At 44.4% G+C, this 26,240-nt stretch overlaps 2 protein-coding genes across 6 annotated transcripts; both read right to left on the reverse strand.

The window, feature by feature from the left end:
* misp (mitotic spindle positioning) lies at positions 1-9,018 on the reverse strand. Of its 5 annotated transcripts, none has more exons than XM_087836939.1 (5): positions 8,871-9,018; positions 4,761-6,723; positions 1,425-1,615; positions 506-544; positions 1-429 (listed from the first exon to the last, which is right to left on the reverse strand). In XM_087836939.1, the coding sequence occupies exons 1-5, from the start codon at positions 8,928-8,930 to the stop codon at positions 340-342; spliced, it is 2,343 nt and encodes a 780-aa protein (XP_087693065.1). In that variant the 5' UTR covers positions 8,931-9,018; the 3' UTR covers positions 1-339. The 5 variants fall into 5 exon arrangements, with proteins under 5 accessions (XP_087693065.1, XP_087693066.1, XP_087693067.1 ...); XM_087836940.1 differs by lacking the exon at positions 8,871-9,018 and adding an exon at positions 8,535-8,732; XM_087836941.1 differs by lacking the exon at positions 8,871-9,018 and adding an exon at positions 8,059-8,373.
* Positions 9,019-15,975: 6,957 nt separating this feature from the next.
* Positions 15,976-25,910, reverse strand: palm1a (paralemmin 1a). Its single transcript, XM_035907564.2, has 10 exons — positions 25,831-25,910; positions 23,488-23,533; positions 23,072-23,152; positions 20,560-20,684; positions 20,336-20,399; positions 20,052-20,073; positions 19,915-19,983; positions 19,706-19,780; positions 17,590-17,721; positions 15,976-16,871 (listed from the first exon to the last, which is right to left on the reverse strand). The coding sequence occupies exons 1-10, from the start codon at positions 25,884-25,886 to the stop codon at positions 16,333-16,335; spliced, it is 1,209 nt and encodes a 402-aa protein (XP_035763457.2). The 5' UTR covers positions 25,887-25,910; the 3' UTR covers positions 15,976-16,332.
* Between the last annotated feature and the right edge of the window lie 330 nt (positions 25,911-26,240).

Here is a 26,240-nt window from a genome sequence, read left to right on the forward strand (position 1 = left end):
GACTAAAAATAATTTTTTATTTTTGATGCATCATGAAAACAATCAGAAACTTCCTGTGCTGCTGTGTCAGATTAAAAGTCTCCAGATAAACACTGGAACTCTCTTTTTTTCTCTAGATGAATGAGACACGTTGTCTCTGTTTTAGGCTCTAACCAACGGACTGCTGATTAGACAAGGGGAACTGCTGTCATCTTCAAGGACCAATCAGCAACAGCCATTTCTGTTGGAGCGTCTTTAGAAACCACTGCATCCCAGCTTGAGGAGAGAAACTCAGTCCCGTATTTTAGGATCTCCTGCCCTGCTGCTTGAGGTCGAGTCCTGTTTCGGAGTCAGGCACACTCACTGGTTCTCCTGGTTGGCAAATTGTCTGGCCTCCCAGAGCAGAGCTCCCTGGTTCTTATGTCGACTGACTCGAGTCGACTCCACAACCTGAAAACAGGCCAAGACGACAAGGAGTTAAGGAGACAAGGAGTAAAGGGGTTAAGGTTACAGGAGAAGCCCATACCTCGTTGTTGATCTCATCAACTGGCTGGATTCCTGCGTACTGTAAAGAAACAAACAAATAAAAAATAGACTCTGTTATTATTGTGCAGTTTTAAAACCTCAGTTCCAACAGTCAGGACGCTGGTTGAACTGCAAATAAAAACAGAATGCAATGATCTGCAAATCCCATAAACTCATATTTTATCCACAATAGAGCACAAAAACACAGTAAATACTCAAAATGAGACATTTTACTGTTTCATGACAAATCTGAGCTAATGTGGAATTTGGCAGCAGCGACTTGACCTAAAAGTTGCGACGGAGCAGTAAAAGTGTGTCAAAGTCCGGCAGTGCAAAAGAAAAGATCAAAGGGAGCTGGCAGCAGGTCGGTCACATGATCAGGTGGAAAAAGATCCTCTCAGAGAGGTGGAGCTTCTCAGAGGTTCACCACCCTGTTTCAGAATCACAGTCCGTGCTGTGAACATTTCATCAACTACACAACATGACATCATCAGCATATTCAGTGGATCTGAGCGCAGGGATGAGGCTGTAAATCAGTATTGGATTTCTGTGATCTTCAGCTGTTCTCCTCAGCTCACAGACTGATGTTGCGGAAGAGGAAACATGGACCTGTCCAGATGTGTTGCTGCCATCAGATTCAACACAAGCTCATATTTTTATTCAAACATTTACAATGGTTAAACATTTTCTGTGTTTTCTGTGTTCTGTAGTAAATAATATATTAGTTTAATAGATTTACAGATTGTTGCATTCTGGTTTACAGTTCACACAGACACAGCTTTGTTGGACCTTGGTTTTTATTTTATTCACTTCCATTTTATTTGTCCAGCATCATTTCATTGACAACTTCTAAATTATCATCTTCATCATCTCCTGAAACAGGAAGAGGCTGAAAAAACAGAAAGAGCAAAATTACTTACTGCACTCTCCTCCAGCTTCAGTTTGGCTCGATACTCCTCAAAGTCCTGCAGCAGAGTTTCCGTCAGACCTCGCACTGTTAGGGAGGGGGAGGAGGGAGAGGGAGAGGAGGTGGTCCAGGGCCGAGCCGTGATGAAGGAGACGGAGGGCAGACGGAGGGAGGGGCGAGGAGAAGACACGCTGGCTGGTTTCTCTGAAACATCGTGGAGGAAATCATGAATGACGTCATATGTGACACGCTGTGATGTCATCAGTGTTTGAACAGCAGCTGTTTCCTCCAATCATTTTTTTTAAATTATGTAAATGGAAACAGAACTTTAACCAGGAAACACATTTAAGGTGGAGCTTTCCAGTTTTCAGTTATATTCAGTGGAATCATTTTAATGTGGAGCTGTGGTTGTTCCTCTACCGGCCAGCAGAGGGAGCAGTAAGTAAGTCCTCAAAGACTTCCATGTGTCTGTAGCTACTAGCTGTCTGGTAGTGTGATATCCACTAACATGTGATCACATTTATGTGAATTCATTTATATTTAAGCTATTTTACTTTCAATGTAAGTGATATTTTCATTTGAAACTGCCCTAAATTAACTAGTTTTTACAATAGACCTGCTTGCAGGACACATATATAGCTGTCTACAGGTGCTGCCACATGGTACCTGTAACACTAGCTTCACCGTGTTTGTGCAGTTGGAGATTTTGGAGCATTTTTAATGACATCATCTGACCAATTGTATGGCTGCTGAGAGGTTACTGTACCAACACACAGTCCAACAGGTCTAAGCTTGGGTGTGCAGTGAGATTTGAGGATTATAATTGGATGTTACTGAGCACTGGTTAGCAGATATCTGTGTCTGTGTGATACACCTGTACAGTCTGAGGATGCACACTGATGATGATCATGCAGCAAAACTGTTAAAACCAGGGGTTCATAAACCAATGAGTAACATCACAGAGGTTGGGTCCATCTTTTATCTACAGTCTGCTCATCATGTCTGCTGTGAGGCACGGTTTCTTAAGATTGCGCTGCTGCAATGTTTCCCAGCGTGGATTCTCTGGATAACAGAATGTGCTGATTGGTCATCTGCTCTGATGAGCGAGTGTGTGTGGCTTTGGAGCAGCTGTTACTGATTGACTGAAGTGGATTTCTGTGCTCCGCTGGACTTTGATCATTTCTTTCGTTGAGTTACTCATTCTTTGATTTTTATGTAACAAGTTTACCTTCCTTCCTGCAGATCATTTTCACACTCCTTCAGTGGATTCCACAGACATTTAAACCTTCAGCAGCACTCTGTCTCTCTGCTCTGATCTCTGTGTCTTTTATTTTGAAGATTTCCCCCTCAGCATCACCTGTTGTTAGTCACTTAAGTCAGAATATCACAAACTGGGTGTTTATAAACAAAAAAAACCCTGTTAGTAAAAGTTGCTTGTGAAAATCTGATGACAGCAGCAGTATGGCGTTATTTTTGTGCCACTATTCTGAGCGCACATAAAAAAAAAGTTGTTGCATTGCATTTTGAGGAGAAATTTATTTTGAGCAAAGAAAAACTAAATTTGAGTTAACAAAGAGAGACCAAAGAGAGACCAAAACAGGCAATCAGAAGTTTTTTCCTCCAAGTCTGTGATTGGTTGGTTTTGTGGCACAAATATAACAGTCTACAGAAAGAGTTGAACGCACAGGGAGCAGAGCTGTTGAGAGTGCAAGCGACACACTGCGAACAGGTCTGCAGAGATCTGAGCAAGAACAAATGCAAAAACTGAGCAAGAGGGGCTGTTACTGTGTGTTTCTATGGATAACAGCAAACACTGAAATACATTTTTTGCACGCAGCAATGAATTTTGTTCGCTTAAAATGTAGCTTTTCTTTGCTCAAAATAAATTTCTCCTCAAAATACAACACTTGTAAAACAAAATGTTTACATGCGCTCAAATCTTTTTTACATGCTCTCAGAATAGTGGCCTGACAGAGGAACTGCAGACTGAAACAAACCCTGAAAACTACAAACTAATGACAGTGATGAGCTGGAGGAAACTGTATAACATCCTGCTTGTCCTGAGTATGGATACATGTGAGCCTCACAGCTTTTCTTTGTGTTTTGTTTTTTTACCACTTCATTTGTTGTCTTTGCTCTGTTTGAATAAAGCTTTAAATAGTTCTTTTGAAGAACATCTGAGAACAGCTAAGGGCAAATACGGTTATAGGTTACTGTTTGGCTTTATGGACATTTCCACATATTTGACTTTTAAACCTGCTGATTAATTTAAACTAACAGTGATGAGATGTATTTTAACCTTCAGTCAGTCACTGTGACTGCTGCTCCACACATCGTCCCGAAACATAATCATTTAATGCAACAGAGCAGGGTTACTGTGAAACACCATATTTCAACCCAAACCATCTTTTCCTAAACCTAACCGAGAGCCTTGAGCTGAACGTGAAGCGCAGCAGGGGTCAATGTGGGCCTCCTGGGAGGTTTTACTGCTGCACCTGATGCATCACTCAGACACCATTGAACCAACAACAGTGTTACATGGGTTTAATAAGGCCAGTGAAGGTTAGAGTCTGACCATACATGGCCACCATCTCATGTCAGAGTTTTAATGATGTCATAGTGTGATGAGTTTTTCCTTCAGACCAAGAGCTGGTGTGGACTCTGAGGAGGAACCGGGTTTGAGTCCAGGCCTGCTGGGGGGTGCCACTGTTCAGACTCATAAACACCTCTGAAACACTGAGTCAGCAAATTCTCCCATGAGCCACTCTGATGTGATTGGGTAGGTTCAGTCCTCTTTCTAATATTTGGTGAACATTGGGCCTCGGAGAGGTGTGTTAGTGTCACCGCTGGACAATAAACTCACAAACCAAAGCGCAGGCTCTGTTTAGGGCAGCAGCCAATCCCCCGTGAGAGGAAACACTTTTTCAATCGTGGTTTGGTGTGGGTCGAGTTAACATGTACTCTTTCAGGGCCCAAAGCTTCTCTTCCATCTTCTAAACCTAGCTAACATAGGTTTAGAAGATGGTTGTTTTGACAGTGAATGACAGGCGGAAGATATGTGGTTGGTTACAAACAGGTGAAAATAGTTTTCCTTCAAAGATTACCGAGTAACAGCTAAGCCCTGTTCCTGCCGGAGTGGTGAACTTTGACCTGAAAACAGCCTCAAAAATCATACTTGGTCCTAAGCTGAAATTTATATGAAGTCTTTCCTGAGATATCGAAGGACTAAAATCTAATGAGGTCTGGAAACATTAAAAAACTTTTAGACATGATTGGACTGTCAGAACAAACTGACATTGAGAGTTATGGGGCACTTTGAGTTTGCTGTGATCGGGTCAACAGTACGTACCTGTTTTTATCGGCGGGTAGAACTGACTGACGGCCTTCTGGGTCGCTTGTTCCACCAGAGGAGCTGGAGAGAACAGCTGCTGTTTAGCTTCCTCCCTGGACTCCCTCAGCTCCTGCTCCCTTCTCAGAGCCTCCTCAATTTCCTTCTCAATGAAGTCTGGGGCTCCTTTTCCTCTACACTGCAGGCCAGTGGACTTCAGGCTCTCCCTCCAGGACTGAAGGGCTGTTTCACTTTGAGGTGTCAATGCTGGGGAGGCAGTAGAGGAAAAGGAAAACACTTGATCCTGGTCAAGACGTCTTCTGTCCTGGACCCCAGAGTCTATCTCGATCAAGGAAGAGGGAACCGGGCTCATCTGTTTTCGTTCTTCAGGGTGTCGATGAGGACAGCAAGGAGATGGAAAGACTTCACTTGTTTCAGACTCAGGCTGGCTGCTCTCCTCTGTCCACCTGTCCTTGTTTCGTGGCTCCGACTGACTTCTAGTCTCTTCGATATTCTGAGAAGGATCAAGCTTATTCTGGTTCTCGTTTTTGACCTCTCCCTGGACAATGAAGCTCACTCGAGTCTTCTCTTTCATTTTGATCGGTGCTGGTCGTGGTTGTAAGCGTTTGGTTTTGATCTCAACCATCTGTCCCCAACTGTCACTAAGCTTCAGGCCTCGAGAGCGGCGCAGGTTCTCCTCACGTTCCTGGATTAACCGAATCTCCCGTTCAATTGGGGTCTCACAAGCACTAGTGGACTTGATGGGTCTGTTCAGCTGCTGTATGTTATCGTTGAACACCCCATCATCGCTGACGTAGCCACCACCCACCTCCCCTGATAGCTCCTCCAGTCCAGAGTCCAGGTCATCAAACACGCTGCTTTGCCTGCTCAAACATTCCTCAGTCTGGAACACCGTCACCTTCTTCTGTCGATATGCTTCGTCTTCTTCAGGTGCTTTAAACTGTGCTGCGTTGTTACTTGTCTCCACCTTCTTTGGTGTGGTTACATCATGATCTGGCCACAAATATGACTTCAGGTGTGTTCTTGGGGACTTCAGAGGACTGGACGGAGCCTTCAGCCGGTCCTGCTCCAACTTCAGAAACTGTTGTCGGACCGTGTTGAAGTTGATCTGCTCCTTGTCGATGGTTCCGGGCTCAGCAGGACGAGGGGGTTCTGGTCTGGAACTGACTGGCTTGTAGCTTAAACTGAAACCTTCTATCAGTTTGTTTGTAGACTGGCTCAGGTCCTCCTGGGAGCTCAGCTGGTCCTGAAACCCAGCACTCTTCTTTGGAGCTTGGGTACGAATGATCTCTTTGCGAAGCTCCTTCTCCTCTTCCTCACCAACCACTTTGATTCCGTTGTTTGCATCAACCTTGTACTGCAGGTCTACGTTGCTTTCTGAGAATAGACTCTCGGGCTTCTTGCTGCTTGTGTAGGTCTGTAGTTTGAAGCCCTTCTCTTGCTTCAGGGTGGCCAGCATAGCCTGGCGCTGGGGTGAGACCATCCAAGCTTCATTATGCTCAGCCTTGGGGCTTGCTGGATCTTCCACAAAGGAGTAAAACCCACAATGAGACCCTGAGCTGCTGCCAGGACTGCTGGGACTGCTGGGTTGCCACTCGTCACTGGAGTTTCCCCCATCAGGTGACACAGCAATCTGCCGGGCCTGAACCACAACATCCTGAGACTCATCGGCCTGCTGGGAGGAGACGACTACGCAAGGCTGACTGTGTGAAACTGAGATGCTCCTAAAGGCGGTGTCCAGGTCATTTGGACCTGGGGCTGGTACAGCAATGGTGCGTAGGTCTGATGGTTGGAGCGTGGGGGACAGAGGCTTTAAAACCCAATTCTTTGGAGTGCTGTCCATGGCTGCAGGTGGTGTGGCAGAGCCAGCGGGTGACAGAGGTTCTGACAGATGTTGATGAACAGAACTCGACTGAGAAGATGGAAAAGTCAAAACATCCTGATGGTTGCCCGCTGAAAGTCTCTGAAACAACAGGGAGGAAAGAATGGTTACTGTGGCAACCACAGAGGACAGCAATAGGGACAGGACAGTTTCTCTAGTAACAGGAATCAATATGGAGGGCTGATTGGTTGCATTGGAAACATCCAGTTCAACTCAGTTTTATGTGCCAAAGCACAACAATGGTTTCCTCAGTGCACTTTACGTTGTAAAGTACAGACCCTGCAGTGAACATAAGGGTTGAAAAGACTCAGATCCATCCAAACATGGAGCCGGAAGCTGAGACAGGAGGTCACAGCAGACCGGTTATCATTGGGCAGGTGGGTGGAGCTGCTGTGACCACTTAAAGAAGTTTATCAAATCCATAAACCTCAGAGTAAACCCTGAGCTTTGGGGCCACACATTGACCTCATCATTAGGAATGTGTTTTATATGAACGTTGTCACTAAACACAAGACACAGACAGGAAATGAGGAGAAGCAGAACCGATCCACTAATCACTTCCTGTACTTTTCTCTGTACATTCACTAAGTGTGCTGGATTTATCCAACTGGGGGGCTGGTTCAGGGCCCCGGGCACATGTTTGACTGTAGCATGTCTGACCTGAACTGGAATCAGCAGCTGAGTTTTTATGGAGGAAATTTAACTGAATCCAAGGAATGATGGATCAATGATAACGTTTACAGCGACTCTCGTAAAAGACAGACTGAAGTCATGTGACCGTTTATGGGAAGGCATCTCGTCTGTGGTCATGAACTCTAATAATTAATCCACCATAAAACAGATAAAGTTCAGAGCTGCTCGGATAAAGGTGGAGGTCAGAGGGTTATAAACCTGCAGCAGTTCAAAGTTCAAAAGCTGACAAAGTTGTAAAAAGGCCTGTTAGCACGGAGAACTGCGGCTCAGAGCCGTCACCAATCAGCTGAGCATGCCAGGGTTACAGATACACACACACCTGAGTGCAGGACATCAGGTCAGGTGTGCTCCTCACCTGTCTGTGTCTTTGAGCTGAGTCGGGACTCAGACCGGCAGTGACGGCCATCTATAATCTTTAGTCCGTGCAGGCTGGAAATGCTATGAGGTGCTCAGAGACAACATTTCTTCTTATTCTTTGTCATTCCAGCGTTTCCTGCTGTCAGGGACTCTTTATGCTACCGTCTCCTCACACCTGAGCGCCCCTGAAAGAGCTTCAGAAATCACTTCAGCACTCAGTAGCTGCTCTGATACCCCTGTGGGCAGTTATGTGGGCATCTGCGAACTTTTACTCCGTCACGCCACTGGAACAGACTGGCCTTTCAGAGGGCCTCTTCTGGTCCCTGGGCCTGTTATTTTATTCCCTGGTATAAAGTCTTCTTTCACCTGTTTGTGCAGAAATTCACCAGCCAAACACGAGCCCCAGATGACACTCGACTGATTCCTGGAGTGTTCCAGACAGCGGCGGCCTCAGAGCACCCTCCTGTCTGAGCATGCCTGATAAGCGGCTCCTCCTGCAGACAAGCCGCTGCTGTCACCTGATAACATGTCCAACTGTTTGGAGACCACCCAGAGACCCAGAAACTGATCCTCGGGGGGCAGGGCTGTAAAACTTTGTGTTTCGGGTGCTTTCAATAAGTAACCAAGTCCTGGTCATGTGACAATCAATAACTAATAATAAGGCAGCAAGGTGTGAAGGAGTATACTCTCCTTCACACCTTGGATTCAGAAAAATAGCGCTCCCAGTCTCATCACTAGTCAATGATTATAAATATCATTAATTAAAGATGTTATTGATTACAGTTGTTACTGATTAAAGGTCTGATTGATCGTGTAAAGGTAGATCTGAGCTGATTTCTTACCTCTGATCAGTTTTCTACCTGCTGCACAGCCTGAAGAACAACTGACTGATGTGCCAAAGGTCACTGAATGCCCACTCACAGGCCCCGCCCCTAAAGCAATGCCTCGCCCCCAGAGACCAGTCTTTAATGATATTCCTAACAGGCAGTAGCAGCCTGTGGGTGTTTTATGGTAAGACGCAGAGACGCTGAAGGACAGGAGAGTGGCCTCAGCTCGTGATCCACGCTGGATCATCAAACTGAAGGCTTTACTCCTGCTCCCCTCAGCTGAACAACAGGAAGTAATGCAATCACACCACTCTGACCTCTGACCCTGGGGACAGAAAGTGCGTGTCTCACCTTCGTCTCTTGGTCCAGACTGTGACACAGAACCTGCCAGGGAGGCGTGTACCTGAACATCCTGCCGGTCTGAACTGGATTTGACCAGTTCTGGTTTTGGATGATGATGTTAGTCAGACTCACCTGGTCAGCAGGAACCAATCACCACAAGCCCTGAAGCAACAGTAATAGAAATAGGAAGTTACTAAGGAGCTGTACCTTTTCAAAATAAAGCGATCAGAAAATTATGGATTTGTTCATGTTCTTAATTGCAAAAATATCAAAATATAAGAAACAGATTTGTCAAACAGATCATCCATTTTGTTTTGTGGTGATAAATCTGTAGATGTTGCTGTACTAACTGCTTAGATACCAGGTTATTTTATATAATTTTAAATTATAATTGGCCTATATGATTTTTGTTCTTGTCCATAAGCGTATGACTACATGTCCAGTCTAATTATAGCTGATTTTATTCTTTTCTTTGTTCAGACTGTTCTGAATAATCATTCATATATTTGCTGTAATGTGTGGGGGTCTTTGCCTTTTAATGACATCACCCTGCAGGTGTTACACAGCTTCCCTCAGGTGTTGATTGATTTAAACCTTGGGATGGTGTGTAATTCTGATGCTTACTGGAGTTTTATTTTTTTGAAATGTAAAAAATGTTTCTCAAATTTTACTAATACCAATATTTTTAACTTATAAAGGCACCTTATGTAAGTGAGAGCAGTGTTTCATGACTCATGAGATTAATCATCATCAATTTCACTGTAATTTTTCTTTTTCCACAATAATTAGTTAACACAATAAAACACACCTTTCAGCGTTTCATGCATTTTTAAACTGTGTTTGTTGAGACCTGGAATGTCTTTAAGGCACTTTGGATCACCACCTGTAGTTTAAATGTGCTATAGTCTGTAAATAAAATAAATGTGAAGGTTCAGCTCTTTATCATAGTGCATGTTTGAAGTATACCTTCTCATTTCCAAAAATGAGAAATGTGAATGGGAGGCAGAGGACAGGACTAAAGATGCACCTGTGTGGCACACCTGTGCTCAGAATTAGGGTTAATAAGGTGTGGCCTCCCATCCTGGCATTCTGGGCCTATCTATGATCCATGTGCTCAGTAAAGAGTTCAAGCGCTCTCTTCATTAACCAGTTTGTTGGGCAATATGGTGCTGAACACAGAGCTCAAATCAACAAACAGCATCCGTACAGGTGTGCTGATGAAGGTGTGTAAGGACTGCGTCTTGTCTCTCACAGATGTTTGGTAGACCAGCTGGACAACAGTTGTTTGGACAGGTGACAGCTGGTGAGCTGGCACAATGATGGCTGACTGGCTGAGGTTTTCAAACCAGACATAACAGCAAAAACAACAGCAGCACCTTGAAGACAGCTGGACGCAATCGGTCATGTGATCAGCTGGGCAGTCAATAAGAAGCTGCAGTATTTATCAGATGTTAAAATCCGTTTTATTACTAAGACACACAGAGATTAACTCAGAACCAAAAAACATGTTTCTGTTCTTTCTTCTTGAAAGGAAATTGTAAACATACGAGTGATATCATGAGTAAATATCATTTGTTTGTTTTCTGTTTGTGTAAACAGCTTTAACCAGTCATATTGTCTGACTGCCAGAGGAGGGCGGGCTAATACTATTTACATTTCACAACATCATCAAACTCACTAATAAATTAAACCCGTCATCAGTCACATGATTAGAGATTGGACACACAGGTAGATGATGTCATCATGATGTCACCCAAGTTAGAATAAAGAGAGGAAAACAGAATGTGGACTCACCCTGCAGTCGCCGACAGACAACTGATCCACGCCAACGCTGTGTGTGCGAGAGAGAGAGTGTGTGTGTGTGTGTGTGTGTGTGTGTATGTGTGAGTGTGTGTATGTGTGTCCTGGTCTCTATGGCTCTGTGAGGACATGCCGCCTGGTCCTTACTTCATGTCAGACCTTCAGAGGACTGAGTTCAGGATCAGGCTTAGGTTTAGGTTTGGGCTCAGGTTCCAGGTGGTTTATTCTTCGAGTCTGTTTAATATTCAGAGTTTGGAGGTTTATCAGTCATTCAATTTTAACCTCAGGAGCTTCTGAATAAATTCTGTTCAGATCAAAAAGTGTTGTTTTTACTGTGAATCAGATGTGTAACAGGAGCTCTAAAGATGTGTTCAGCTGCGATTCCCAGACAAAAGTTGACTTTTGAAAATAACTTTTAAAATAAATTTGACATCAACCCTCTTGTGGGTCAAACTGATACTGCACTGTGGGAGTCAGAAGGGTAAGGTCATCAAAATGTTAACCACTGGATTTAAGATATATTTCTAAAATTTCTAAATTAGCTGCTTCCTTCCTCCTTCAATCAATTAAAAAAAAATAGCAGATTTGAGAGTTTGAGGAAAGTTTCTAAGAGCAAGTGTGCAAACAAGGAGCCAACAAAGCTCCAAGCAGCAGAAACAGACGTAGATGAGATAAGGAGCTTCTACAGTCATAATTCATCCACATCAGTTGCACTTCAAGATGCAGCTGGTATCAGAACAAGTCAATGTTTGTTTGTTTTAAATTATTATTCTGAAGATAAATCTGCCTCTTTATAAAATGGAGGGACCCAACTGTCACATCTACAGATCTGCCGCCTCTCTCCACAGAAAGACACAGTAACAGTAGTCACAACAACACAAACAGGCAAAGCTTAGTCATTCATGTACTTATATTCACAGAGTCTAGATGGTGAGTTTTCAATAACCTAGATGGCAAGGTTATTGAAACCTCGCCATCTAGACTCTCACAGAGAAGATCAGCTGATAAATTTCACAGATTTCCTGAACTTTTTATTTTATCTGTTCAAGTTTGTTGGATATTCTTTATTTAACCAGTTCTTAGCCATTGCTTCCTCACTTGCAGGTTATATTTTTAAGAATTATTGATCTTGTTTTTTGAGTTCATTCGAGTGGCGATATAAAAAAGACTAAAATCAGGTTAACCTGTGGGCTGATTATTGAAATCATCAGTGTTGCCAAGAAGAACCCACAGGACAGTTCCAGAAAGCATAAAATTCGTCAGCAAACATGTTCTCTAACAGTGACCAGACTCAGGTATTTCATGCTGTTTTATTCTTACAGTAATTAAAAACCAGAAAGAGTCACGTTTGTTAACAAGGACCCCAAATGCAGACACACAGTAAGCCACAATAAACCAATCAGGATGCAAGAGTGGACGACAGTATAACAAGGCAACGAGGACACACAAATTGAGGGTATAAATGCAGGCAGAGGTATTCAGGGAAAGTAAAACTGAATACTAGATACATGTGAGGTTATGATTAAATCAGCTGTAGAGAAATATTAGCCTTATCCTCCCTCCGGGATTACTGACTGCACAGTTCAAAGAATAAATGTTTTAATTGTGCAGGAACTGTATTTGTGTGTTTGCATTCACATGGACCAGTTTAAAACGGTCCTGGCAACGCAGTGTGTCCCAGGACCTCACTCAGCCACAAAAACCAACGTGTGTGTGTTTCAGTGTTGCTGAGCAGTAGAATTTATCAGGAATGCTGCTGACCAACAGAAACGCACACACAGAGTGAACACATGGAATTTGGAGTTATTTTACGCTGTTTTTTGTGAGTTTTTTTTTGGTTTTAAATCTTTCCTTAAAGTCAAGTTTGTAGTTGTCATTATCTGAAAATTAGTGTTTAATCAGTTAGTTTAAGCGGTTCATCACAATAACAATAAAATACCAATTCAGACAGTTGGGCTGCCACACACATTCGACTAAATACAGTGAAACTGCAGAGACTGTATGTCCATAAAGTCTGACCCCATCCTGCACATTCTTAAAGTGCATCTTTAAAAAACAAATTTCTGTTATTTTGCCTTAAATAACAGAAACCCAGAGTCACAGTTGCTGTTATATATTGTCTCTGATATTTGTGTGTGTGTGTGCAGCCCGCATGCACAGGGTCAAACTTCACTTGTGAACTAATCAGGGAATAATGGGGTGAAAACACAACCCTCACTGTCAGCAGGTACTGTGTCCTGCAGTGGGCGACACTGAGCCTCATTCTGCAGGTTACTAAGACAACAGCAGGAGGCTGCGGAGCATGCAGACACTGCTGAGTGAAATAAATCCCTCCGTTCTCCATCTGAGCTTGTTTTTATCTTCCTCAGTCTCAAACACAGCACTCTGCTGGAAAACCTCCGTGAAGTCACAGACCCACCAAGACAAACCCTCGATCTTCCACTCAGCTCCAGAAATGCTCAAAAGATCAAATAAAAACAGAAAAAGCAGCAACGTGTCAATCACTGTTCAACCCCGCCCTAAATCCTTCTTGCTTCCTGCTCCTCTCTGACCTTAATGGGAACATTATCTCCAAAACAAACATGTTTTATTTAGTCCTGAGACCATAAACTCACCAGGAAAGAGTTCACTGAGCTCAAAGATCATCTGATGAGGAGACTCATTTCCTCACAGACTTCTATCCAATCAGAGCAGAGTCGTTGCCCCCAGGACGTCAGACAGACCGACACTCTGTGTGTGAAACATGACGACCTGATGAATTTCAGACACAAGTTGATGATCTGATAATGTTTCAATACTGATCTGTAGGAGCTGCTGCTCAGCAGATATGAACCTGGTTTTAACCCTGACCCTGTTTCAAGAGCTTTCTCTATCAGACATTGAATCGCTGAAATCATGATCAGCTGTGAGGAGTCTGAAGAAAGAATGAGGGCATGTTTTCAGGCTATAAATAAAACTGGATGTAAGGTCCATCCTTGTGTGTGAACTTCTCAGGTCAAGTGGCTTTATTGTCATTCCCACCACGTGCAGTGGTACAGTACACAGTGAAAGGAGACAACATTCCTCCAAGACCATGGTGCTACATATAACAGACACTCAACACAGGACTAGATAAAGTGCAAGTGTGCAAAAAAAAAAAACCCCTAAACAAAGACAGAAACTATACAGACACAGCAGTGCAATAGAAAAGTGCAACAATGAAAGTGGGTTGTGCAAAAACTAACTTGATGTATTAAGGGGTGCGTGTGTGTGTGTGTGTGTATGAGATTGTGCAAATAAGTGTTTGTGTAGCTGAGATATAGTGACAGTGAACTTTTTTCAAACTGCATTGTATATATTTTATTTTTTATTACTTAAATGGAATTTTTGTAATACTAAGGTTCCACTGTTGTAGTGGGACGTTGATCAGTGGGACACTGCTAGGAAACATGTTGCATGTGTGGTGGGTTCCCAGCCAGAGTCGCATGGACTCCACACTGGACTCCACATTCTCTGTAGCTTGTCTCCCTGTACTAAATTATAAATTTAAGTTCGGTGTATTTTGCTTTACTAAGTATTAGTTCTTAGGGCTAAAAGTCCGCAAAGTACTAAAGTGATGGAAACTGCCTTTTATCATTATACCACCTATTTATGTTTTTCACTTGTGCTAAACAGAGAGGTCTGCTGCTGCATTTTGTCTTTTAGGCATATGTAAATAGCTTTTCCCCCCCAAGCAGTCCGGCTCCCGAGGACCACACTGCCCCCCTCCACACTGGACTCTCTTCTCCACACACTTCTTGGACTACATAACACTGTCCTCTCACTCCCGATACTTGCACTATGCTGTATTGCACTGTTTGACTCTGTCTGTGTACTATTGTACTTATTTATTCTCGTTCTTTTCTGTTCCTATTCTATTTCTATTCAAGTAAAACACTGTTGTACTTATTATTAGTTTATCTTATTCCTGTATAGTTGTGTATATATGTATATTTTATTTTTTTCAGTTCATTTTTACAGTTTGCACCTTTGATCTAGGAGGACGCTATTTCGTCCCACTGTGTACTTGAGTCTATATTGTTGGGTTGACAATAAAACTCTGCTTGACTTGACTTAAATGTTAGAGTCATGTATAGATTTTGTTTTATGTGTATAATGAGTTTGTCATATAAGGCTGCACGTTAAATAGTGTTTTCAGTCATGTTGGGAAAATTTACTTTTGTATGAATATGTGTTTTGTAATTGATCCATCTCAGTGGGGATTTAAATATTATGAGTGATTATCAGTAGTTTATTTTGAAGTATACTTTGCTTCATATTTGTCTCAGTTTTACCCCGCTATTACACTTGATTTTGAAGTGGCTGTTGAGAGAAACCATTGTTTTGATATTTTTATGTTTTTTAAATATTGTGGGCCAAAGTTGTATGGACTCCACATTGGGATTAAGAAACACCTGCTGCTCTGAAAATGCTTAGAAAATAAAGCCAGTTTTGCAACCAGTCCCTGTTTGTCGTCATAAAACAGTCTACCATTTGAAATACGCTACACTTGGCAGTGATGTGTATGAGGGTGTGTGTGGCAGTCTGGTCACTGAGCTGTGAGAGTTGGATCCTCTTGGCGAGCGTTGCTGACTCAGCGGGTGAATCCAAAAACAGCTGATGGGATTGTGAGTGCTGTTTGATGGAGCTCAGTGGGAGTGAATCCTCTGAGGTTATGTCAGACTTTTAATGCAGCACGCTTCAAAAGATTTCCACAGAGACGAAGATCAGCAAATGCTTTTCAAACTTTCAGAGGTCAAAGAAGCAATCAACAATTAAAACGTTTCATTGTATTCAATAAAGACGACGGCAGCTTTGAGCTCTCATCTGTTTCCTGTAAAGGAAACAGATGAGAGATGGTTTGAGCAGCGCTGGATTAAAACCTCTCAGACTGACCTGATCACACAGAGCCATGCACGAGTCTGCAGGATAAGACCTCATTCAAGGACAGGTGAACAGACCTGTCAGGTATAAGACTCCAAACATGCATTTCTGTATTAAACCTTCATGTAGCTGTTTATCAGATTCATAGTGTACACATTAATTAATGCTATAATTTGCAAAATCTTTTACTCTCCCCATTTTTATTGTCTTTGTTCGTTTTCACTGCTGTATATGTAACATTTTACACAGCCTTCAGTGCTCGTGGCACTTTTACTGTGTTTATTTATTGTAGACTGGACCGTCTTTATCCTACTGCTCGAACACAATCATTTCCCTTGAGAGATAGAGAGGTACTTGTTGGTCCATATAGAAAGTGGAGGTGAAGAATTTAGGCTGCGGCACAAAAGCAGACTAGTTTCTGCTCATTTTATTTCTTCTTTTAAAAACTCAGACAGCTTCTAATAAATATAATAATACATTCACAGAAAGGGGGGGGAGGAGCTACAAACATCTTGGCACAGCGAAGGCGGAGGCTAACACTGAGGCTATGCTAACACTGAGACATGTAAGTACAGACGTGCAGAGTAAAAAAGTAAAAAGGCTTCAAGAAAATAGAAAAAGTAAAGAGAGGCTTTATACACCTGAAGGAAGAAACAGGAAGTGATGTTGGGGGGGCTGTGAGCAATGGGAGGAGTTTTCAGTCCTTTTTATTTTTGTATTTGCGTGCTACGTTTCAAGGCGGCACCCCCCCCCCCCACAGGTCACCAGGTCACATGATGCTACAGCACTTACACGGTTTCTTCTCCTTCTCCTTCCCTGCTGTCTCCCCATTGCTTGCCACTGGTATCGCCATTGGAGGTTTAGTGGAGGTTGGTGGGGTCTTGGAGGTGGGCAGAGGTGGATCCGCCTCCTTTTCTCCCCCTGATGTCTTCCCGTTTGGGTCATCAATGTGCACCAGCTCGGCCTTCACCGTGCCCTGCAGCCCCAGCACCTTCTTGGTCTCGTCTTCATCCTCTACGCTCTGGTATCCCATGAACACCATGGTAACCGGGTTCTCAGTGCTCGCCTCAGCCACGCTCGGCTCACCACCCACTTTGGCCTCTAGCCCTGTGATCTCCACTGGAACCTGAGGTAGCGGTGACTTGGACCGCATCAGCCCCAACTCCTCCCGAACCTCTGCTGTCGGGAGGGATGTCACAGTGGTGACAGTCTGTGACATCATCGACGCCTCATCAGCTTTGTGGATGAGCTCTTCAACCTCAGAGGAGCTGAGCAGGTGGACATCCTCACCATTCAGCTCATGGACCACTGGGAGACAGGAAGACACAGGTGAGGGTCAGAGTGCGACACCTGAATGCTCTCCAGCTGAAGGACCAATAAAGACTCACTGAATGATGTCACAGAGTACACCTGTGCAACAGCTTCCTTCAGCTGGAGCTGAAAGTGATGAGGTGTGACCACCTGACTGTCAGGTGAGTGTTGATCAAGCAGGCAGGCTGCAGCCTGTGGCTTTAGGAGAAGGAAAACTGCTGCTGTGAAAATCTGCAAACCTCCAGCAGGAGGCGCTGCAACAACCAGACACATGGATCTGCTCCTCACACTGTGCTATAAAATGTCCACTGCAGGAACTCAGCAGGAATGACCCTCAGATCTGAAACTCTCAGGATACAACAGCCTGTCACAGATGTGTAACGCAGGTGTGTAATGCTATGAAACTGCCTGGTGGAACATCTGACAGGTAATGAGTGGAGTTCAGAGGTCCTCCCAGATATGCTGAGAGTTTCAGAAGTGAAGATGTGGAGGTGTTCAGCAAAGACTGTGAGGGCAAATAGTTCAATAACTTAAGAAAGAAAGAATGAGTGATTCATCATCTACAGTCCGTGAGCTTGTGAAGAGATTCAGATAAATGCGCGCACAGCAGAGCTGAAATCAGCCCTTTGAGAGTCAGTTATTGCATCAGCAGGTCCCTTCTCGTAAAGCCGGCTTTGTTTTTATTTATTTTTTCTTGTTTACTTGCTAACATCACCTTTCTGCTCATCTTCGTAAACTTTGACCCCTTGGTCAGAGAGGTCAACAGGAAGTTTGGTGTTACTGGACAGAACCCTGGTTTCCCCCGTCACTCTGTCCCGCTCTACTTTAATCTCCACCGAGTACATCGCTGGATTGGGAGGGGTTAGAAGGGATCACATAGGGTTACACAGGGTCAGAGAGGGTCAACACAACAGACACAATGAGCTGCTGTGGATCTAAAGATGAAGGCAGCAGACAGAAGGTTAGATCACAGAAGAGAAGAGTCAGGACAGAGAAAACAGCAGGTCATAAACAAGCACCCCAGGTGAGGGGTAACCTTCCAATAGCAAAGGTACAGCTCTATTAGTGTGACATGACATAACCATGCAGAACAAAGAAGGGTCTGATGACCAGAAGGAATATCTGAGGCTCTGCTCGCATCATCCAGACTGACTTTGGTACAGTGTGTATATCCTCTCCTGCTGCCTCAAATAACTGAACTACCAAAACATTTCAGCTGCAAACAACCACAACTCAGATAAGTCCCAAGGATCAGATACACTAAATGGACACCAGCACCCACACATTACCCTGAGAGGAGCTGCTCAGCCATGAAGCTCCTGGTGCACAGTGTCTGCTGATGTTAATGCCAGGGATGGATGGATGAATGAATGGATGAACAGATGGATAAATGGGAGAATAGATGGATGAATGGATGGATGGGAGAATAGACTAATGGATGGACGGACAGATGGGTGGATTGATAAATGGGAGAACAGATGGTTAGGCGGATGGAAGAATTCTCCTGAACTGACTTTTGTAACAGTGGCGTCCTGTTAGCACCACATTGGAATTGCTGAGCTTTTCAAACTCTGTCTCTCATACAGATAAAGGCAGGTCACAGGTGCTGGATTAATACACCTGTGGCACTGATTCACAGATTAACAGGTGACTTTTGTCCATAAGTGTACACGGGAGACGTTTTCCATCAGATGTTGAGGGACACTGTGAGGAGGTGGAGGAAGAGGAGCTTGGATGCAGCTCAGGTTATTGTGAGAGTTTATTCCTGAAACTTGAAATCTGTGAGTCTGCCTCCTCTGTTGCTGCGTTGTTTGAGTACATGTGCATCACTCTGATTTTCTCTCTGCATGTTGAGTGAGGCTGCATGTATTTATTAAAGTCAAGGGAAAGAATGTGAAAGCTCTACTGATGCTTCTAATCTAACACGCTTCAAGCTTCACTTAACATGTGCATGTTGACAGTTGCTGTGAGGACTCGACCTTCAGGATGGACTGAGTGCTGACACAGCGGTCACACTCTGGCTCCGACATCGTCTTTTTCCAAAGACCTTCACATCTCCCGTGGAAACCCCTGCAGTCATGCCAGGGGTAGATTCAGACCTGCTTCTGTTCAGCCTTAAATACCAGCAAAGTGTCAGGACACTCCCACAACTTCATACATTCATTTAGCCCATGATTCATTTCAATAGCCTCCCACAGATCCTACACTATGAGGGAAACAAGACAATAACACACACACACACACACGCACACCCATCACACCAGCCAACACACAAATTTACTGTTAACGTGACCCTAAAACGGACTTACAGATAGAGACAGGAAGACAGCTGTTAGAGACACATTAAGGTTGATGTCCCCTCTCCTCCCACGTGTCCACACTCTATGACCTCTGACCTTACACATTTGCAGGGTGAATGATAACAGACTCATTAAAATCAGTGAAAGCTGCGATTAATTATATTTTACCGATTCTTCGAACCTCATCACGGAGAACCAAACACAAACTCTTAAAGTCAGGAAACAACATGGCTGATCTCATCTGTACTTTATTCTTTTACTGGCTTTATTAGACAGTGCATCAAAGACAGACAAGAAAGCAGGTCTTCCACCTGCGTCAACCCTCCAGCTGCTCTCAGCCATAGGGCCTATGGCCATCTCCTCCTCCCAGTGAGCTAATCGTTAGCCATGGAAATATTCTGGATCTATTTCCTGACTTGGTGACTTCCAGGTGAGCTTCATGTCCCACCTGAGGAAAACTAGCTCAGTTCACCAGTTTAAGACGACGCCCGTCAGGTCGGTGCAGAGTGGGTGTGGTCACTTCTGACTCACCTTTCTTCATCTCCTCGGTCGCCTCTCTGGGTTTGTTCAATCGAGGACTTTTGTTGACTTTGACCTCTGCAGGGGCTTGTGGGTAAAAATGGGCCAGGCACAAAGACAGAGCAGAGAAAGAACTAACAGTGAGGTTATCACAACAACTTACCGTAATGTAACTGTAATCTGATTACTGAGATCTGATTACAGTTATAGCACAGTCTCACCTTGGATCACCTGAGTTGCCAGTGGAGTCATGTCCTGGTGATGCCTTTCGCGATCTTTGACCTCTACAGCTGATCAGAGACAAACATGAGACAAAGGCTTCACGAATAAAAACAGACAGAGAAATTTAGAAATTTACCTGAAGCTGATCTTGATGACACCTGGAGGCACAAACAGAGAAAGGAGGTTTATCTTCACAATAAATCCTCCATCAATAAGTAGAAGGAAACAGGAAACAGAAACATGAAAAAACCTCCAAAGTAAGCCAGTCCTGCCAGCGAACCCCCTTCCCAACAGGCTCACCCATGTAATCCAACCTAATTTGTTTCAAATGATCTATTAACCCTATGAGGACAGCAGAAAAGCTGATTTTAGAAAGGAAAAATAGTGATATTAGAAAAGTGTGTGTGCGTGTACACTCACCTTAATGTTAGTTATGGTCTGACAGACAGATCCAGTCTCAAGGCCGACAAGTTCCTGCTGCAGCCTACAGCACACACACACACACGCACGCACACACACACACACACGCACACACACACACACACACACGCAGACACACACACACACACACACAGAGTTGATGGTTTTAATCCCACAGTGAATAAGGCCACCCTTCCTGGATGTTCGGGCTCGGCGGCTCAGACCTGTCGATGGTCTCCTCCAGGCTCCGGGTCCGGGCCTCGTCCTGCTCCAGCTGTCTACGGACCTCGTTCTGCTCGGGTCCAGCAGATGCTCCCTCCAGCAGCCAGCGGTCCCTCAGAGCCTTTGACTGAAACACAGGTCACACAGATGACAGCTTAATTCTAACACGTGATGAGGCGCGTATCAAATTCATATTTGTTCATGAATGTTTATGAAAAGAAGAGCTGCAGAAACATGTGCTTAAAGTTCCCTCATGATCTGCTCACTATGAAGCCCACCACCGAAGCCGTCGTCATTCCTTCATCATTTCTTTATAAAGGAGGCAGGTCGAAGGTGTGCAGGTGAGTCCAGCTGTTCGATTGGAAGCTGTGAGTGAGACAGGAAGTCCTTTGACTGCAAACAGCTGACAGATCATCAGGAGAGGACAGACTGGCACTCTGATCCACTCAGAAAACAATTAACATAAAGGCCTGAAAGTCCACAGGAGACACCTGGGGATCCTGTCCTTCATCAAAGCTTCCAGCTAAGTGAGGAAGACTCTCCAGCAGGAAGATGTCCACAGAGCATGAAGAGAATAACCAAAGCAGATCAGAGGGTTCAAAGCATCTGTCAGCCTCGGGAATTGAAAGCTTCAACCTTAAAAAGTGTCAGAAAGGCTGAGCAGCTCCAGACTAAACAAATCAGCCAGCAAGACGAAGATCAGAGCAGCACTGCAAAAAAATCCCCATGCACGGTTAAAACTAAACCAGCGGGTTCATCAGAGCTTTTACATATATAACCTGAGCTCTGGTCTCATTCTGAGCGGTTCATTAAACCCTTGCAGCTGACAGCAGCAGACACTTAGCTGCACAGCTCTGAGTGGGATTCGTCTTCGCCGGGTCGTCTTTCAAACTCTCAACGATTTTAATCAGCACCTTAAAAAGCTGCTCGTTTCACACACTTGCTCACATGCTGGCAGAAAAAAATCTTTATCCATTTATTGTTTTGACGTTTTGGCTACCCAACACCACAAATTGGAGAGCATCAGCATCATGTCCTCAAAGGAGAAAACTGTGAAAATGGAATAAAATCATTTTAGTATCTAATGATCGAAAGCAGGCGTGCACAGACAGCAAGGGGTGCTCATGGACCAACGTCCATCAGGAGGACGTCTGAGTGTCCCTTTAATAAACGCGTGAAGCCTGAATGGATCCTTTTAGTTGAATAAAACTATCTGGATGAGCTTGGGCTCTCTGAACTCGCGGCCTCCTCCTCATCAGGAAAACAGCTGCTATTTCACATGGCCCTGGCAGTTCTGTCCTACCTGCGTGCTGTTTGGCTGATCTCAGATATTTTTACCTTGCAGCTGTTCTCAGTTTGTGCCTCTTGAATCTCCAAATACCTGAATGACTCAACACACAGTGAGCCAGCAGGAGTAGGAGCCAGAGAGAGTTACTCTTTATTTTTTCTGGTGAAAGACAAACTGATAAGAGTCATTAATGAAATATGATCTCATATCAAAGATCAATAATAGATGAGATAATTTACTGGCAGAAATAAATTTTCCAGAGCACTTCAGTCTGGAATATACAACATCTGAACGACAGGTTTCTGTTTCTGAGTCTCTTTGAAGCAGAAGATCAGCGATGGTTCTGAGGGTTTCCATTATGACTCTGTGATCTCAACTTATTTTAGACTCCTGAACATCACCACAGCTCAACTACATGACTGCTTTGGTCCACATTCCTGAAGCACTCTAAGCTGTCACCCGGGCCACCATCTACAAATGTTGGAGGGACGGATGGTGCTGCAGCTTTGATAATAAGAAGCAATTTAAAACAGCATTGTGTTTCCAGGAACACAGGCTGATTTATCCCATAAAAGTGCACAGTTCTTCTCTGGAAGACCAGCTCTGAATAGTGTTGAATATTACAAATTTTACACAAATGTGCAAAAAAAAGTCTAGAATAACCAGGACTGCGAAAAGTGTGCAGACCCAGGAACAGTGCAAGGACATCATCAGCAGACAGGAAGTAGGAACACAACAGAGAGCCGCCTATCAGAATAAAACAGGAAATGACCACTGACCATCTGAAAGAAGGACATGAATAAAAACATCAGTGTGAAAGAGCTGGACCCCACAGAGCATTCAGGTTTTGGTTTCGTTTATTTAGTGCACAAAAATGTTCCTTTGTGGTTTGGCATCAATGTCAGCTTTGTAGCCAACTCCACACCGACTCGTCTCAGGTCCCGGCGTGGGACCTGAGGGAGGGAGGGAAACCTCGTTAACACAATCATCTTCACCTGCCCATCAGACTCCATGGCACAGCCCCTTGAGTGCACTGCAACACCCCTCCACTGCAGCGGAGCCAGAGACCACGCCCCTGCCATAATCAGGCCTGGATCAGACCCAGATCAAACCTAGATCGGGCCTGGATCCGATCTGGATCGGTACGAAGGCTTCAGCATCTTGCTCACCTCTGAGTGCACCTGACCTTTAAACAGAAAACAGAAAACAGGAAGTGGTGGGCTCACCTTCAGGTGCTGTAGCGCCCTCCTGTCGTCCTCCAACTGACGCTTCTTGTTCTCGATCTCCGTCTGCCACTTCCTTTTCTCCTGCAGCATTATGGAAAACAGAACCAGCTGCTGATTGGGATCAATAATCCAATCACACTTCTGCTCTGAAGTAATCCACTGAGGTAATCTGATTACTGACTGCATTCTCTTAGTGTGGGCTTTTATTTTGAAATAAAATAAAAGTGTGTTTGTTTAAATAAAGTTTAAAATTCAGAGTCAACATTGATAACTTCGAGCAATAAAACTTACTGTGTATGTGTGTGTGTGTGTGTGTGTGTGTGTGGGGGGGGGGGGGGGGGGGTCTCACACACACATCTGAATCATTGATACTAGGTGTGTGAGATGCTGCATTCACTGACTGTAAGTAAACTCACCACAATGAGCTGCAGTCGATCCTGCTGATAGAGAACCTCGCTCACCCTGAGGGAGAGACAGACAGACAGGTTAATGATGTCACTGTGACATCACTGTGACATCACTGAATCGTACGTTTCCTTGTTCCGCTTAACAAGGAACAAGGAAGCACAGAAAACTGTGCTCGATGCACAGCTCTGTTTACACTTTAGCCTCACACACTCATTCATACACTGACTAGCTATCTCACACATACACACACACACACACACACGCACACACACACACACTCCAGCAGAGTCTTGAAGCGATCAGCTAACAAGCGCTCAACAGCGGTGAGTCATCAGTTATTGGCTGTAAAGATGGCTGCCCTCTAAAGTTTGCTGGAGCTGAAGGCAGTGCGAGGCCTCAGGCGGTCTGTGCTGACGGAGCTGCTGACGGAGCTGCTGCTGGTTGGTCTAGCTTCAGGAAACCAGAGTTCACCAAACAAGGAGCAGCCAGATGCAGACGTGGCGTTAGCCCCGCCCTGATTCCTCCCTGAGTCTAATGGGAGCATCGCACCCAAAGTAGACTTCATGTTTTATTCAGTGAGACTTCTACTGGAGGCTGAGACCATGAACTCATCAGGACAGCGATCACTGGGTTCAGAGGTCAGCTCGATCCAGCTCTCCTCTCTGGAGGACACACAGTATGCTTTACACTTTAAACTTTTCCTCTCAGACACCTCAAACAAAGCTTCACTTTAAGGTCTCCATGGAGACCTCAGTCTACTGCAAGGACCGACAACACCAGCAGCTAGAACCCGGCCCACTGGGAACCAGTTCAGACACAGCGCCCTGACGAGGAGGAGGTGCTTTAAAGGCTCAAACTGAAGCTCTCTTTCTGGTTTTTTGTCCATGCCTACTCAGCAGCAGTGAGATGTATTATAGAGAGGGGCATGGCAGGTAATGGGACAGGAGCTCAGACTGATGATTGGATGATATTAATTATTGATCAGTTTGTGATCCGTCTGAGAGGAAAGGGTTCCGGTCAGTCAGCAGGTGTGTAACTTTTAATTGAAACGCCGCATTAGAGGCAGACAGGAAGTCCATGCACTGCAGTGATGAAGTACTTGCAGTAAAAACAGGAGAGTACAAATACTCAGTTACATGTTAGAGTAAAAGTACTCTCAGCTTAGCCTTTTAAAGTAAAGATAAGAGATAAGATCAGATAAACCTTTATTAGTCCCACATATGGCACTAACACGTGGTTCTGCTCTGGGCTGTGTCCTTGTCCAGACACCACATCCTACTACTGCCTCTGAGCCTCCACCAGGCTGCAGCAGCTCCATCAATCCCACAGGCACACCAAACAAGCACACAGGAAGTGCACTTCAAAATAAAACAGCTGCTTGGATGAAACTCAATCAGCTCCCAGACTCTGATTGGCAGTCTTTTCTGTAGTCTGGGTTTATTAAGTGGCTGTGAGGAAGGCAGGAGGAAATAATGAAGAAGTCACAAAGAAAACAGATTTCTGCAGAACATGATGGAAAATAATACAGATAAAAAATTCCCAAAACACAAAGTGGGAATTTTACCTACAGCTTCCTGTTTACCTGCATCAGGTAAAATCTGATTATCTGATTAACCTCAAACCTGACGTACAGAAACATCAGAACTCATCTCAGCACCATCTGACACCTGGATCTGCTCCCAGGTGTGACTCTTCCTGTGGGAATCATCCATCAGGTGCGTCTCTGCAGGTGTATGGTAACTCCATAGTGAGTGAGACTTTGTGCAGGTGTGTCAGTGCAAGTTTTATGCTGAAGTTTCTGAAAATTCACACTTTGTGGTAATTCTTGTAATTCTGTAAGTGACATCGTGACATCATTAAAGAGCCTGCCTTGCTGAATTTAGAAAACTGAACCAATCGGACTGGGGCTTAAACCTTATATTGTGAAGAACCCTGCCGGAAGTCACCCTCTCCTCACACGTCCAACTTGACGGAAGTGACTGAGCTCAAATGAGGAACACAGAAACTGATCAATATGTAATCATAGACGCTCGTGCTGCTTATTGATCAGAGCTGGTGCTGTTTCCGCAGGGGAAAGTAGAGCACAGAGCGGTTTGATCACTCCGCGTGTCCGCACGCCCTTTAACCCATCACCTGCCGCTGCGGTGACTCGGACACCCCCACCCCACCCCCCAAAGTCTCCAGTTTGGTGCAGTTAGCCCCCCACCCATCCCTCGGTCCTGACTCAGCGCCCTGATGCCGCACAATGACGACACGAGTCTCAGATACGTCACAAACACAGAAAAACAACCAGAAGAAGAAGAAAGAAGAAGGGAAAGAAAGAAGAAAGAGAAGAAATAAAGTGTACTCACTCCTCCATGTCCGACGGCAGATCAGTCCGCAGCAAAGTCAAACATCTGATCCACATCCGAGAGAGAAAAAAACCCGCCCACCGGGGAGGACGGAGGACAGGAGGGAGGGGGAAGGAAAGGAAAGGAGAGGAGGGTAGGAAAGGAGAAAAGGGTAGGAGAAGTTTTGGATGTTGAACCTTTTTTGGTCAGATTTTGACGGCACAGTTGAAAGTGTGCTTGCATATTCATAATCAAGAGATCAGAGTGAGGAAGACTTTTACTTTGAAATCAGTCCAACATGCAAAAACGCTGTTATTGATTCCCAAAAGGTTGATTCTGTTCATCTGGACGTTTTCAGTGGGAGAAACGTTTCGTCATCATCCAGGTGACTTCTTCAGTCTCAGCTTACAGCAGGTCTCCAACCTTATAAA

The sequence above is a fragment of the Neolamprologus brichardi genome, chromosome 23 (genome assembly GCF_056152115.1).
Source record: "Neolamprologus brichardi isolate AB-2024 chromosome 23, ASM5615211v1, whole genome shotgun sequence".
Lineage (NCBI taxonomy): Eukaryota > Metazoa > Chordata > Actinopteri > Cichliformes > Cichlidae > Neolamprologus > Neolamprologus brichardi.

What these genes read in the sequence shown, in the direction of transcription:
- palm1a (XM_035907564.2), bottom strand. Translation starts at nt 25,886, where the DNA reads ATGTGGATCAGATGTTTGACTTTGCTGCGGACTGATCTGCCGTCGGAC. An exon ending in AGACCATAACTAACATTAAG is followed by an intron (nt 20,074 to 20,335) that starts GTGAGTGTACAC and finishes TTGTGCCTCCAG; the next exon opens with GTGTCATCAAGATCAGCTTC. An exon ending in GTCATCAAGATCAGCTTCAG is followed by an intron (nt 19,984 to 20,051) that starts GTAAATTTCTAA and finishes GTCTCTGATCAG; the next exon opens with CTGTAGAGGTCAAAGATCGC.
- misp (XM_087836938.1), bottom strand. Translation starts at nt 8,930, where the DNA reads ATGTTCAGGTACACGCCTCCCTGGCAGGTTCTGTGTCACAGTCTGGAC. An exon ending in GTCTGGACCAAGAGACGAAG is followed by an intron (nt 6,724 to 8,870) that starts GTGAGACACGCA and finishes CTGTTGTTTCAG; the next exon opens with AGACTTTCAGCGGGCAACCA. An exon ending in TGAAGCTGGAGGAGAGTGCA is followed by an intron (nt 545 to 1,424) that starts GTAAGTAATTTT and finishes GTTTCTTTACAG; the next exon opens with TACGCAGGAATCCAGCCAGT.